At 38.8% G+C, this 15,056-nt stretch overlaps 1 protein-coding gene across 6 annotated transcripts in view; it reads right to left on the bottom strand.

The window, feature by feature from the left end:
- Window positions 1–15,056, bottom strand: part of ATP10D (ATPase phospholipid transporting 10D (putative)) — a 52,201-nt gene that overhangs the window by 20,958 nt on the left and 16,187 nt on the right. For 4 of the 6 annotated variants that reach the window (XM_075500021.1, XM_075500025.1, XM_075500026.1 and 1 more), the window contains exons 4-11: window positions 12,666–12,870; window positions 8,460–8,545; window positions 7,270–7,376; window positions 6,395–6,526; window positions 5,416–5,543; window positions 5,017–5,269; window positions 962–1,197; window positions 114–302 (exon numbers count right to left, since the gene is read on the bottom strand). In XM_075500021.1, the coding sequence (XP_075356136.1) occupies window positions 114–302; window positions 962–1,197; window positions 5,017–5,269; window positions 5,416–5,543; window positions 6,395–6,526; window positions 7,270–7,376; window positions 8,460–8,545; window positions 12,666–12,870 (1,336 nt within the window). The remainder of the gene's footprint in view (window positions 1–113; window positions 303–961; window positions 1,198–5,016; window positions 5,270–5,415; window positions 5,544–6,394; window positions 6,527–7,269; window positions 7,377–8,459; window positions 8,546–12,665; window positions 12,871–15,056) is intronic. The other 2 variants (XM_075500023.1, XM_075500024.1) reach the window with 2 other exon arrangements.

Raw genomic sequence — 15,056 nt, 5'->3', positions numbered from 1 at the left:
AAAGAATCAGTTTTTAAATGTCAGTTAATTGGTTTTTTTGTTTTGTAATCAAACCAAAGGGAGCTCATTTATTGATGAATATGGCCAAATAGCCAAAAATAACGCCTTCTTACCTTCTGACGCGGCCGATTGGGGCCTGAAACTACAACAGTATTACAGATTGCCAGAGCAAGAAAGAAGTCAGTGATGTATGTTGTCTCCAAAGATAACTTGCTGCTGGCTTCTTCTGATTGTTGATAGGAATGAAAAGAAATTTGACTGAACTTCTCCAGCAGTTGTGCATCTGGTACAACATCCGTTTCCTATTGATGAAATGAACAAAACTGTCCATTAGGATATAAACTTAATCTCAGTCTCTGGAGGTTAAATCAGTTACAGATTAATGAAGTGTAGAAGCTCATACAACTTCCTTCCTGTCAGATCCTGAGTTGGTTATACTAGGAAATAGAGGAACGCTCTGGTGTCTTCACTGCCTTGTGCTAGCCCAATGACAATGGCAAACTTCATGTCCAGACAGGGAAACAGTAGAACCTTAGTTCACAGATACTTCGACAGAGATTAAATATGATGAATGCTATTTAGACTCCTTCAGGTACAGAAGCAGAATTTTTACCTCTCGTAACCTCCAATAAATATTGGTCATCTAGTATTTCCTATTAAAAACAAAAGAAAATGCTAGAAACCTCTTAAAACAAAAGAACAAACTATTATTAAGATGAAGCTGGTCATTTTAGCTGGAGTGATCAGCAAGAACCAAAGCATACACCTTTGTGACCCAACAAACATGAGCAATGTCAGCTGCAAATAGGATGCAGCCAAGCAATCATGGGAGGCTCTGGTTTTGATGGAAGAGGGAAAGGATCTCTTAAATGACAAGCACTCTGATCAAATGGGGGTAAAAAGATATTCCTTCATGAGTTACTTCAGAAATTTAGCATCAAACCCAACAGCTTTTACTTACAATGGGGCTGCTGAAAGCAACATGTCCTGAGTGGGGAACATCACCTGCTCCATCTTCCCTTCCTAATGCAGGGTAACTACCAGACAACTGATTCAAAGACTTTCTGTTCAAAGGTTCATTCACAGCTCTGCAGTTGTGCCCCCGCCATTTTGACATATGGGTTGAAGAGCCACACTGACGATCAACTGAATCTTCATCCTCTGAATCCATCTCTTGATAGGATTCCAACCTCTTTGCTATGGAAAGGGAAACAAAATTACTGTTCCATGAGCAAAAAGAAACTTTTCTAAAACACTGCCTGGAGGTTCAGGAAACAAAATTTTCAAGTAAGGAATTTAGTATATAGTTAAGAATAATCTACCATTTATGAAAAATAAAACCCATAGCAAGCCATCACATTGAATTCCTGTTTGGGACACTGCACTTCAAGAGCAACACTCCACTGGAGTGAATCCAGAAGAGGGAGCAAGAATGATCAGGGTTCTAGACAACATGAGCCACATGGAAACAGTATAATAAAGTGGAGTTACACAGCCTCCAGAAGGGCACATTGATGGGATCCAAATAATAGTCTTCAAGTACATGAAGGGCAATTGCATAGAGAAAGAAAATAGCCTGTCTTCTATGCACACTGTGGGTAATAGAAGACACAATGGTCCTATATCGTAGCAGGACAGACTCAGGCTAGGTATCAGCAAAACTTTGTCAGAGAAGACATGACATGCTAGAACAGAATGCCTGAGAAAGCAGTGAACTGGTCATCACTGGAGGTCCTGAAGAAACAAAAAAAAATATTCATAAAAAATGATAGCAACAACTCTGCCTTAGGCCAGAGAAACGGGACCAGATCACCTCCTGACAGGTTTTCTAGCCTCATTATTTTATGATGGATCAGGATTGTATGCCAGTGGTTTGACAAGTACAGCTTCTAGCAGGAACTCATTGAAACTGTGTTTCTTGTCATTTCTGTATTGGACACTCCCTCACACACACATACACGTTTTCTGAGTAACTGAAAAGCAGGTTTCAATAATAAAACTTCGTATTGACATGTCTAACACTTTTGCACCAAAGATATAAATGCAGTTCTGTGCCCCACAAATCTAGCTAGGAAGATCAGTGGTGTAAAGAACCTCTGAATCAAATGGAAACACACCTATGCTATCATGTGCTTGTTAAGAACATAATCAAGTGTTTGCACTGGAGTTCTGGGACAGTATTTGACCACATGCAAGAGGTTGCAATCTCAATCCAGACAGCACTGGATCACTGTACACTATTCAGCTTTCAAGTTTTTACCTGTAACCATGAAAATAGCATGCTATGAGCATATACTAGCAGTTCAATGTCTGCATCAACTGACAGCATGGAAAAACTGTTCTGAGAGCTGTGCATTGCCTATTTATTTCATTAAAGTGTGAATACAAACAATGGCATCCTAGGAAAAAAGCAATATTAACATACAGTCATCTCCTGCCACACCACTAATTCCCTATTTTGTTCTTATTTAAAGTAGCAGCTACTGTACAGGAAAAAAGTGAAAAGTGGGATATTATTCTGTTTTATGTGAATGGGAAACCTATCCACAGCTCAGAGTCCCCAGCTCTGGTGCTCAGAATGAGATGGAAATAGGTTTATTATATCACTTGTGAGTCCTCTTCCTCCTAGCCAAAGCACAGAAGCTTAGCTATGGTTCAGGAAATGAGCTACTGGATTTGCTAGCCTGTTAAGTTCTCCTTATTTCCTGTTGTCTTCTCTTTCTGGAACATAAATGAAAGCCTCCTGACCCTCATCTTGCCATTCTGATGAGTCCGAGGAAAGCAGGGAGACCAGAGCTTACACCTTCCTTGGCAGGCCATCTCCCTGATGTCAACATGAATTTAATAAAATAGTTTAAAAAAAAAAAATAGGTAGGAATGTAACAAACTGTGGTTCTCCACAACTACCAAATATAATATCCCACATGTGGTATCGATGCCTTTTACCAGAAAGCGGCAACAGTGACTTAGTAAGTGTTTGTAGAGAAAGGTTTGGACAACATGTGCCCATTCCGCTATGTTTCCAGGCTGTTGAGAAGCCTGTATGTTCTGTCTGAAGTAACATACATGGCACATGTTACTTTAGACAGAACACTGCATGGGACACCTATATGGAGGATTATACTGAATCACAGTCCTTGCTGTTGTGTGCTTCCCTCATGTGCACCTCTTTACCTGGGGCAATACAGATATAAATACAGACATATATGTACAGACTAAGTGGCTTGTATGCAAAAGACTGTACTATCTTGCACTGCAATGCTTACCTGATGTAGCAGGAGCCTTACAAACAGTAGCTCTATGCAACTGAACAAATGTAAAACAGGACTAAAACACAGGACTTCCAACATTTTCAAACTGATTTTCAGGGCTCACATAATTTCTAGATTTGTTAGGAAGTAGCACATGCACCAGGTAAAAGACAGGGCACAGCAGGAAATAATTATAAACATAATTAACAAACTAATCTTTTTGGAAGATAACTCTAAGTGAACTACTAGCAGAAGTAAGTGCTAGATATACTTTGCCTGGCACAATGAGACCTGGATCAGCCACAGCTACACCATTCACACTACTCTTTCATTTATCTCCTCTGAAATACTTTTCCTTCCTTTAGAAAATGCTCTGAAAATACATTCTACTTTTTATTTAAGTTGTTCATTCACCAACTTTGAAAATTAAAAATATTTATTCTCACTTTGCTGTTGTCATCCTTCCCAGTATAATTATGCAAAGCCAAAGAAGCACCTGGACACCTGCACCATAAAATTTTCAAAATATGTGCAGAAATTACTGTAAAAACAGTTTGTAACCATCTGCTCCTGTGACACAACAAAAGAAGGGCTGAACTGACTCATTGCTGTGGCCAGCAGGGTGTGCCTTTTGCTCGCAGTTGTGAGCAGTTCCATCTGGCAGCAAAACCACCAAAACCATAAAGGAGGGTTTAATACACAGCTGCGCTTCACGTGTCCACCTGTCAGCACCTCACCTTTGATCTTATATGGAATACTTGCATTGCCCACCAGCAAAATAGCAAATGTCTGCAGCCACTAATAGTTACATAGAGGAATGGTAATAAAAATTTTGTGGTTTTATCTAATTAATAAAATAGCTAATTGAATCAAAGACTTCATGTCACTCTGCCCAATTTTCTCTTGTGTCTGGAGTTGTATCTTCTCCTGGCTCCCAGAAGGCTTCAAGTAAGGGCCTCATGAAATGTGTACTGAAAGATGCTACACCATTAGACAATGAGGCAGCAACTATCCAGTAACACCGCCTGTTGACTTTTTGGCTAATAATAAACAGGTGTGTAAGATATAAGTAAGAATACAACAGTCATTATTTTTGATGGAGGTACTCATCTTTGCAGCCTTAACACACACATGCACACAGATCTGCTTGACTTAACATTACTGTTAAACATTACTGACCTTAACATTACTGTTATAGCTCTGGCTTCAGCATGTATTTTATTTGGGTTACTGTATCCTCAAGGGCAACAGTATGTCGAATTGGAGCCTTAAGATGTACTACATAAAGGTGGTATGCTGCTATGACAGTCAACAGGATGTCTGAACCCTAAAATGTTAGGTAAGCATTGGCACTCTAGTTGGAAAAAAAAAAAAAAAAAAAAAAAAAAAAAGAGAGAGGAAAGGGCAATTTTCCAATGTTCTGGGTCCTGAATATTGCAAGGAGAGAAGCAAAACACAGTAGGCATGACTTCTTCCAGAGTGAGTAAAGAGTATTTTGTTTGTGGTATCAAATATGTTGGAACTTAACCACCTGCAAAGCAGCACCTTACCTACAGCCTTCAAGTCTCTTAACACACTATATATGAAGGAATCCAAATAATGGGGAAAGATGCATGGCTGTTAGTAGGATCAGTCTGAATTCATAGCTTCCATGAGTGCATATTGCCACACAGATCTCATGAAGTCCACCAGACCCCTATGAAAACTTTCAGCTTCTCCGAGAAGAGAAAAATGACCCATTGTGAACACAGGTTTAGTGTCTTACCATTTTCCTCATGGCAATACTCCTGTCCTGCAATGCTGCATCTCCGAAAAACCATCTTATTTTCAGTAAGGGTTCCAGTCTTGTCAGAGAAGATATACTGAATCTGGCCAAGGTCTTCAGCAATATTCAGTGCTCGACACTGAATTGTTGAGTCTGTTTTCTCATGGTAAAAATCAATGTCATTCTGTATTAAATAAATTTGTCCCAATTTGACAATTTCAATTGAAACATAGAGAGAAATTGGGATCAAGACCTACCAAAATAAAACATGGGGATTAAATAAAACCAAACTCTTTGGCCAGTTACAAACATGAAGTAGCTCTACTGAAGCTGAAGAGTTACTTCAAGGATATAAATGAGATCAGAATATGACCCATGTTTAAAGCAGACCAAAGTTACCTGTAATAAAATGATCATCGTCCAGAACATATTGAACCCTGCTAATGTTGGAGGAATCGATTTCCCATCTGGCTCAGGGATGTTAAAAAAAGGTATTTCCGAATACCTACTTAACCAAATTCCATGGCCTTGAAAACAAGAACAAGATAAACTGAGTCAGTTGTATGTAAACTGTATCACAGTTCTGGGTCACGGTGTTAGCCGTTACACTCTGTAGTTCTTTCTAAGCTTTTAAACTATCATTTTACCTCTTCAGTTTTTCCTCAACAGGAACCCCATTAGAATTAATTAAGTATCAATGCACACATGACTAAACACCTTATATGCATTTCTATCAACAGCACATCTATACAGCATATCTCAGAACTACAGGAATACTAACTACACTTGACAAACACTTCACCCCCACTCCCCAGAAAAACCTCTGGCCATTAATTGTATTATCCTTGCTTGTCCAGGTTTTAGTTAATAATGATGACATGGTGTTCACAGGTTAAGCGTAATCCGAAGAAGTTTTTTTAAACATGTTTTAAACACCTTTTTGATTTGTCATAAAAGTTAGTCTGTCTAGATTTACTCAAGCTCACTATTTAATCAATCCCTAAAATGTCAAGTCTTTACAACTCTAGTCACACTAGGCCTCTCCCCACAATGCTGTACATGCATCCCATGTTACTTGAAAAATCGTAAGAGAAAGTAGGAGTTTTGCAGAGCAATTAGTGAGAGAAGAGAGAAATTAATCGGAGAAACAGGTTCCAGACCTAAAAACTCACACCAGGAACATAGTTCTTGACCACACTCCAGATTAAACATGACAACATGAACTAAAACCTGGCAGCATCCCCAACTGCTAGGGAATGACACATGTACAAAGGCAGTTTCTGAGATGGACTGTTAAAATTAATCAGCCCCAAAAGAAAACACTAAGCACTGTAGGCTGAGAGAGGAAAATAGCAGGAGTCTTCTGATTCTCACTTACCTATTGCACCAGTTAAACACATCAAAATCAGAAGCAGAACACACCAGAGAATATCAGTATTCACTTTTCTTTCCAATTTACTGCGCTTGTAATGAGGGCCACTGTTATTCAGCATGGCTTTGGTTTCATGACCTGTAACCACAACCCAGGTTGAAATCCTCTAATAGCAGGTATCAGAACCACAAGTGCTTTATATTTCTAAAGCTCTGGGAAATGGGACATTTCTGTTAACTAATATTTGAACAGAGATTATAAATATGAGCAAACTAACTGCTCCTACAACATATGAATTCTGTCCGAAAGAAAACTGAACAAGCTAAAGCAAAATCTGTAATGTACACATCAACTTTTATACTGTCAATAATATTCCTTCCTATAGAAACAATCTTATTCTTGATGTTTTCTATATTATTTCTAATATTTTCTACAAAATCCTGCACCTGCATTACAGCTACCTGGCTGGATACATCATATTGATTAGTTTAAAAACCTCTGCCCTTTGATACAGAACACTGAAGAAGAACAGCAGTAGCTTCAGTTTTGAACCAGAAAAAAATCCTAAGCAAGCCATGCATCTCCATGTCTATTTCAAAAGCCTGGGTTTACCATCGCAACTAACAGTTGAGGACAAGGACCTGTTCACACAGAACAGAGCTGGCCTCCCATGAATAATCAGACATATCAGCTCTTTATATTGTTAAAATAGAAACAAACTTAATCCAGACATGCATTCTTAACATTTCTAGCTATGGCTGATTTCTGCTGGATTCAAGCTTTTACTCTCCTAATTCCCTTTTGTACGACACTGTTTCTTAGGGCACATAACTCTATCTTGTTTGCAAGGCAATCTGTGAAAGCTAGGGTAGTTCACTAACCTGCATACACCACTATGCCTACAACAGCTTCTGTGTTTCTTACTGTGCATCCTCGGAGCAGTAAGTTTTCCTTGCTGAGGCCCACTCGATCCTTGTTTGAATGCTCACTGAAAAAAAAGCACATTACTTCAGCTGTAGGACTCCAGCAATTACCAGTCAGGCTTTGCAAAACCATTAGGGAGTAGATTTCCCAAAGAAGCTGCTAGTCACTGACTGCCATTCTGACATTTCTGATTGGACTTTTCAAAAGAATGGGGTAACATGCATGCAGATCATCTTTGAAAATCCAGGCACGTAGGCACTGTACTAAAATTTTCTTGTGTTTACAAGCCTACCATTTGCTAGCTGGCATGTAAGAAGTAGGCAACACTATTGAGAAGAGCTCAAGACAAACACTGGAAGTCTGAAAGCCAACAACTTCTACTTGGATTGCCAACATCAGAAAAAATTCTAACAAAATATAAAATCCCATTTGAAATATACTGTGAGCATAGTTATTCCTGTGGCATACTTCCAGTGCAGGCAGGACCACTGTTTGTCAAGATGTTTCCTCAGAGACTAAGATTCATGTATATTTATTTTTCATTTTTCTAATGTGTTGGTGCCCACAGGGGAGAATATAGACATTATAACTCTCAAAAACTGAAAATCAGTCAGAAATAGGATTTTGTTTTCCTACTGTCTATAGAAAATCATAAACCCATAAGAAGAAAAGACAGAGATAGGCATGTTGGTCAAAAGGAGTTTGATCAAGTCACTGATGGTTACACAAAACAAATCAGAGTAGAACAGGAAGCCACTCCTTCCCATTTCCAATTCTGAGCAATGCAGCTTGTCCAATCAGGCCATGATCGAGACCAAATACTGTAGATATCACTTGTTATTAAGAGCAGATTTGAAACAGCTATTTCAAATATGGAATACACAATTGCAAAACAGCCTAAACTAAGATGTTGAAAATATTCAATACAAAATAAAAAGCACTAGTGGGCTTTCCCAGTTCACAATCTGCTCCTCAGAAAGCCCTTCTGGAGCTCTATCTGTTGGGCTACACTCAGAAATGTAGTGGTACAAACTGACTTCTATACATATTGTCATTATTTTTTAAAGCAAACATTACAAGCTCTCTGAAAATTAGTAAGAGCACCAAAGCAAATGACAATAGTTTAAAGAGCCACCAAGCCACTTACACAAAGCCTCGGAAGCGACTGAGGTCGTTGTTAGGACTTTCACACTCTATTCTACTGGAAAATTTTTCTGGATCAATTTCAGAGACCTAAAGCCATAGAAAAAAAACCCCAGAGAACTCAGACAAAATGTGATGGAACTTAAAAACATCATAAATACATAGGTTCAGATATTACTACCTAACAATTTAGCTTCGAAACTGTAAGTTGCTGGTGGTGTTGATGATCTCCTACCCAGCATAAATGAGACTTACACAGCATGGAAGGACTTCCTAGTAAATATCAAACCCTGGCAAGTATCAGTTGAATTGCTGATATTTTGAGAACACTGGAGAGGAGAAAATAGGTGGAAGAGTGAGGAAGAAGAAAAAAAATGCAGTAAGAACATCTGAAAAGCAGAGACCTCCCATAGGTTTTTTTCATCATAAGGAAAAAAAAGAGGCACTGTCTTCTCTACAAGCAGAGTTTCTTCCAAACAGCTGTTGTTCCTGATACCATGACCAGGATGCGATCTGGGCTAACGCAAAGAAAGCAGGTAGAACTTTTTAATGATGTTTGAGCCTTACCAGTACCAAAGAAAGGGCTGTTATAAAAGGCTAGAAGTACATATTGCAAATAAAGAGTAGGTCAGCTCTTCAGTGAAGAGAAAAGCCAAGTGAAATAAATATCCTTTATTAATAAAGAATGAAACCTGATAACAAGTAAGAGAAAAACCAAAAGGTCTTATCTTTGGAATTGACTGCAATTGCACTTGCAATTTAATTTCAGTTAATGGCATATGATTATGCCTCTAGCCTCTAGTATAACAGAGGCTAGCCTCTGGTATAACAGCCGTTTCCAAGCTGAGTACCTTGCACTAACTCTCTGGAAAGTAATTTGTTCTGCTCTTTAGAAAAAAAATTACCAATTTAAGGTTTCAAACCCAAGGATAAATCTACAATTCACAGGTGTAATTGAATACATCTTCTACATAATTACAAGTGTCTGAGAAGGCTGCACTCCCACAATTGGGTGACTTCACACTGGCAGAATAGCAACTGTGCGGTTAAAACACAGTCCTGTAAGTAGAATTTGAAACCCAGAAGACATAATATTATTAACATGTACTTTGTTGGCTTGATTAAAACAAATTTTTTTTGCTATGTTTTGCTGTATTGATTTGTTGCACTGTATTAACCTGAAGTCAATATGAACACAGCCTTAGACAGACAGATACCTTCAATCTCTCTGTAAATTTAATTAACTATGAAAGACCTCTCTCTCCACTGACCTTTCTCATGTTTATTTGTACAAAGTAAAAAATTTCTGTCAAATGTTAGACAGTATAATTGATTCACACTTTTCAAGTATTTCACATTATACAATAATTACACAAAAACCAGCACAAAGAGAATAAGAACTACCCCCAAAAGGAAGTAAAATAGCCAAAGCAGGTTAATTCTTTTCTTCTACAGCCTGAAAACTGTCTCTAGATATGTATTCCTGGTGAAAGCATCTTATTTTTGATGGGCAACTAAACCATTTGACTTGGTCAAACAAACAGCAGTGAAGGTGTTAGTAGGAGCCTCTTGCAATATACCTTGAAGTAGCAACCACAGAAACTCGGGGTGTAACCTATAGCAGGCACAGAAGTTATGTCTATACTCTGCCAGTATAAAACAGAGGTGACAAAAACTATGTCCAAAACCAGGTATCTTGATATGGGCACTCAGATCTTCCTGGACTATAAGTTTATGGTCTATATTTCTTCATTATAATCTTAACTTTGACAAAGCAAACACTGAAAGTAGATTTTGCACCTTATTTCTTGAGATGCTTTCCTATGTTTCCTAGCACAAGAGACAAAATATTCTATGGTAGAATTAAAATTACTTGGATTTTGTGTAAATGTCCCTAAAGAAGGGGGACAATAAAGATGGGAACTGAGTAAGGTAGCTGGGAGTGATAGGCCTTGCACCAGACTCTCTCACTGGAATGGGCAGAGAGGCAGCTTCCCAAGGCCATGCCTGCCACTTTGGCCATGCTGTGTTCCTGACAAACTATATGGTTTGATAACATGGCATGGGAATGGAGTGGGTGCCTGGCCAAGGTGGAAGAGGAGAGCTGGCACCTTCTTTCATCAGCTTGGCTTCTTAGGCTGCCTGGAAGAAAAGGACAGCACCTTCCTCTCCACTAGGTTTGAGGGTGCTGCAGCTAGGACTGGATTCAGTCATTGACCACATAGGCTGAGAAGGAAACGACCAGAGCAGTTCTGTGGCCTCTCTTACAACGTAATAGGAAACACGTACTGCTCACAGTGACTTAGTGCTAATGGCATATTAGCTTCTCCACGCCAGTGAACCTGTGCTTGGTTCAGCTAACCATATGAGGTGTGGAAGGAAAAGGAGATTAATCCCCTCTCAATAGGAAGCAACACTTGAGTATCTCGAAAGCAGCAGAGCAATGTCAGTTTGTTCACTAAATAGCTCATTATCCTCAGGGAGCAGGCCCTCAGCTGTTTTGTATATTTATGAACATCAAGATGGTTGGAGACACTGTGTTCTGTGCCTTGTTACCTGCTGTTACCTAAGAAGCCTCGAGTTACTTTCCCAATTTCTTTCCTGTTGTCATTTAAGCATTTTAAAAAAAAAATTATGCTATTCTAAGTTGCCAAAAAATAAAACTGACTATGAGAGTTTCAGCTCCTGTTTCATGCTTTAATTTTGCCTTGCCTTCTCTTAAAGGAATTCCAAGTGCAAGAACAGGTGCCCCACTGATAACTTTTTTCATTGTGTTTCTACTTGCTCAGTCACAAAGAAGCAGGACATAACACCCTTGCAAATAGGTTAAGTCTTTTTAGTCCTTGTCTTCAGATGTTCTTTAATTTGATGTAATTTATTCCTATTCTTCTGAGCTTAAGAAACACAGAGGTCAGGCAGTCAGCCTCTTACACAGCACTGCCAGAATCTTATTCAGCCTGAGTTTATAAGGACAAAGCCTTAGGCTGAAACTCAGCTGGTGGGGCACCAGGGGTCTGTGAAGCTGATCATGGCTCTACATTCAGAAACCATGCAGTTCTGCAGTCCTGACAAGACGACTCTACAATGACTTTTATTTTTTTTTAAATTTGAGGACAAAAATAACCAGTCTTGAATGGTGAAGGAATCGTCACTTTTTTTGGACAGCATGACTCTTCTTAACATTTTGGTGCAATTTCTCTGGAAACAGAGGAAACAGCCTCTTTCTTGAGTGAGACTGAAATCAGACCTTGGTAGCAGGAGCTTGTACGACATCAGGGCCACCTCAGTATGATGTAAGCTTGTAGAACCATTTGAATTTTGCTTTGCGTATATGTATATACAGAAAGATCAAACAGTTGTTTCTGCCTTATTGTTTTAAGATTAAATCAAGAAAGAAAAAAAAAGTAAAAATTAAAAAATGCATGTCACTTTAACGGGATAAGAAACAGCTTTGTTCATGGATATCACATCATGCCTTTGGTATTACTGTACTTGCCAAGTAACGGGGCAGTCTTAATGCACAAGAAGATGGTACTCCTCACTTCCTCACCACTGCTGACAATTCAGAGGCAGTTCAGGTAATTCTATCTCCAGAGGACTAAACAGTCTGTTATTATGCACAGCACTGAGTCTCCCTGCTGCTGTTTTCAGCATGGTGTTTCAGCAGCAGAACTCAGTACCAGGTGTGCTGAAGATTGCAGAAATGCCAGCGTTCTTTGTTCTTTTGGTATCATCTTCTTTGTGCCAGCCTCCAGCATTTTGACTTGTAGGTATAATACTAAGTATTGTATGGAGGTAAAAATACATTTGCAATATGAAAAAAATGGTGACAGAGAAAAGATAATATCTGCTCCTCTCTCTGGGTCTTTATACAGCACAGAACTCCCTTCTAAAAAATTCCAATTTCTCACCCATTACATGATACGCACCATAAATGACTTCTTGACATTTACCTGAATAGTTATTTTTAGTGGCTTGCATTACTTGAAATAGATCTTTCTTTCTCTGGGTTACATGAACACAGAAAGATTTGCTCCAACATACCTCAAGCAACAAATCAGAACTATGTTACCTAGTTATTTTGTTTTCTGATGGGGATTGCTGAGCTATGAAGAATTAGGCAATCTAGAGGGCTGGGTTGTTTGGTTTTTTTAAGTTGACCATCTGTCATGGCAACTTTCTTACACCACTAGAAATGCACAATTATCACCTGCTCTGAATATCCTCTCACCACCTGCCTCTGCTTTAGATTGGTTTCTCCATCAAGGCCTGCCGTTTCAATGTAACAGATCCCATCCAGGTCACTAGAATATAACAGCACCATGTCAGCAGGAATTATTTCATTACGTGAAAGCCGGATGAAGTCCCCAACGTTGACATTTTTCCAGCATTCATCTATGTACTTCTTCTCCTTCCTGAAATATATAAAACCAGTAATTTTTTACAAATGCATAAACTGAAACCTCAGAGAAACACACTGTAACTAGAAAATTACTCTAATAGTTAATTTATGCTTCCAAGTCATTAAAAAAACTCTGATGAGATAGTCTATTAGCTCAAGGTGAATATAATTACCAAGAATCAGCTCTTGGGTCCAAGCCCTGTTTTTCTGGGAATTACATTCCAGGCACCCTCCCAGAATTATTTTAGCTCTATTTAAAACTCAGCCCACTTGCTTCCTGTATTTTCATTATTCCAAGAAAGCAAACAGCGTTTTCAGGATTTCTCTTTGGGTCATGACTTTTTCTTGCAATTATGCAACCAAGAAAAGCAAATCTTTTTCCCTTCTGATAGGATCTTTCAAAAATGTCTGTCTCCCACGACGATGAACATCTACCAGTAAGCAAAGAATATTCAGCAACCGCTTCACTGATGCTCTGAATATAAATACTTGTATTTACAGGCTTTTAAAATATCTTTTCCATTAATTTTGAACATAAAGTACTAAGACTCTATAATACTCAAGGAAGCCAATAAAAGCTCAGACCCATCAGCATTGAGTTGAAATTATTTATTAATATGAAATATCCAGGCACAATGTACATAAGTTTGAACTGTTTTCAACTTTCCGTTTATAGCTGCTGTTCTGTCCTCAGCTGAGATGAAGAATCTTCTTTTTATATAGTCATGGCAGTTTATTGCAAACACAATCAGGTTTAGAGTGGTGAATAGGATGGAAGGTAATAAGCAACAAGGAGTGCTTGATGAGCTAGCCAGTGGCACTCAGTAGTAGGCTACTGCAGTATGTGTGATGAAACACACCTACAGTTGCTGTTACAAACGCTGCACAGGTTTGGATGAAGTATGTTCTTGCACGAACTATTACTGCCCTCAGTGACTGCCTGGCTTTTCTGCCTTCCACAGACTAACCCTAGAGCTACATTTAAAGAGAGGAGCATGTACTTTCCGCAGTCTTCATTTCTCAATCATCCAGATCGGGGTATAGTCCAGGCTGTGATAGGACTGTCTTCCACATTGTGCTTCCTTCCCTGGATCTCATTCTAAACTGTCTGAGAAGCACGCTCACACCAGGGAGCTGGGAAGCGCACCTAGCTTCTACAGTGCAGACATAAGCTAACAAGCTTCACAACATGGCCATTGTGTGTAGACTGGCACTTATCTACTAGCTTTAATTGAAGTGCTAGCTACGTAAAATGCTTCTGATAAATACTGAAATAGAAACAGACACTTCTAATGACAAAGAAAATATCAGAAAAATAATCCCTGTATCAAGCTTTGCACCGATACCTTTCAGACCTGCGTTATTTGACAGTACCCTTTTGAAAATGCTTGTCTACAAACAGAAGGCATAGAGCCCACACAATTAATCAGTGTACTGATGACAATTTCTCCAGTGAAGATAAGGTGAAGGGGGTTATATTGCTTTCAAAGTGCAAACAAAGCAAAACCAGGAAGCAACAAAAGCTGACATAAAATTAAAGCAATATAAGGCATATCTTTTTTCTCCTTAAGATGCTCATCAATAGTTTTCTACACAGATGGAAAACTGGCACAAGGGAAAGCATGTAAAACTTAATTAAAGCTACAGCCATGTCTATCACAAGATGGATGGATTAAAAAAAACACTGCAAGGATTAAATTTTCATACCAGTATATTTCCTTGAAAATAAAGGAAAAAAAAAAAAAGGAGTTGAAGGAAAAATTTCTAAAGTAAATTAACAAAACCCAACATAATAATAGAGGTAAACAGGAAAAGGGAAGGAAGATTTGCTGAAACAGGATGTGACTCAGTTACGAAAGGTATGACTTAAGCTTTGATAGCTGCAAAGGTGCTGACAAAGTAAATTTATTCAGAAGACTGAGCGAGCTGAAAACTAGCGATATTTTTGTGTGTTTAGAATCACCCCTCAGGTATTGAAAACTACATCAGCATAACTTTTTGTGTAGGCCCAGTTACCCCACTATGAAGGCCAAGTGAGTCCAATTAGGGTACAACACCAACTGGAGCAGAATGCCCTGGTCACTCCAAAACAGCACCCTTTTACCTCAACCTCCAAACAGGATGGAAAGGATTTGAGAACCCAGGAGGGTGGTGGGAGAAAATTACTTCCACAGCCAGCTTGTATTTAGAAGGGTTAGA

Source organism: Mycteria americana, chromosome 4 (assembly GCF_035582795.1).
Source record: "Mycteria americana isolate JAX WOST 10 ecotype Jacksonville Zoo and Gardens chromosome 4, USCA_MyAme_1.0, whole genome shotgun sequence".
In the NCBI taxonomy this organism is placed as follows: Eukaryota; Metazoa; Chordata; class Aves; order Ciconiiformes; family Ciconiidae; genus Mycteria; species Mycteria americana.
The sequence above is the reverse complement of the archived record's forward strand: the minus strand, read 5'-3'. Positions and strand labels throughout refer to the sequence as shown.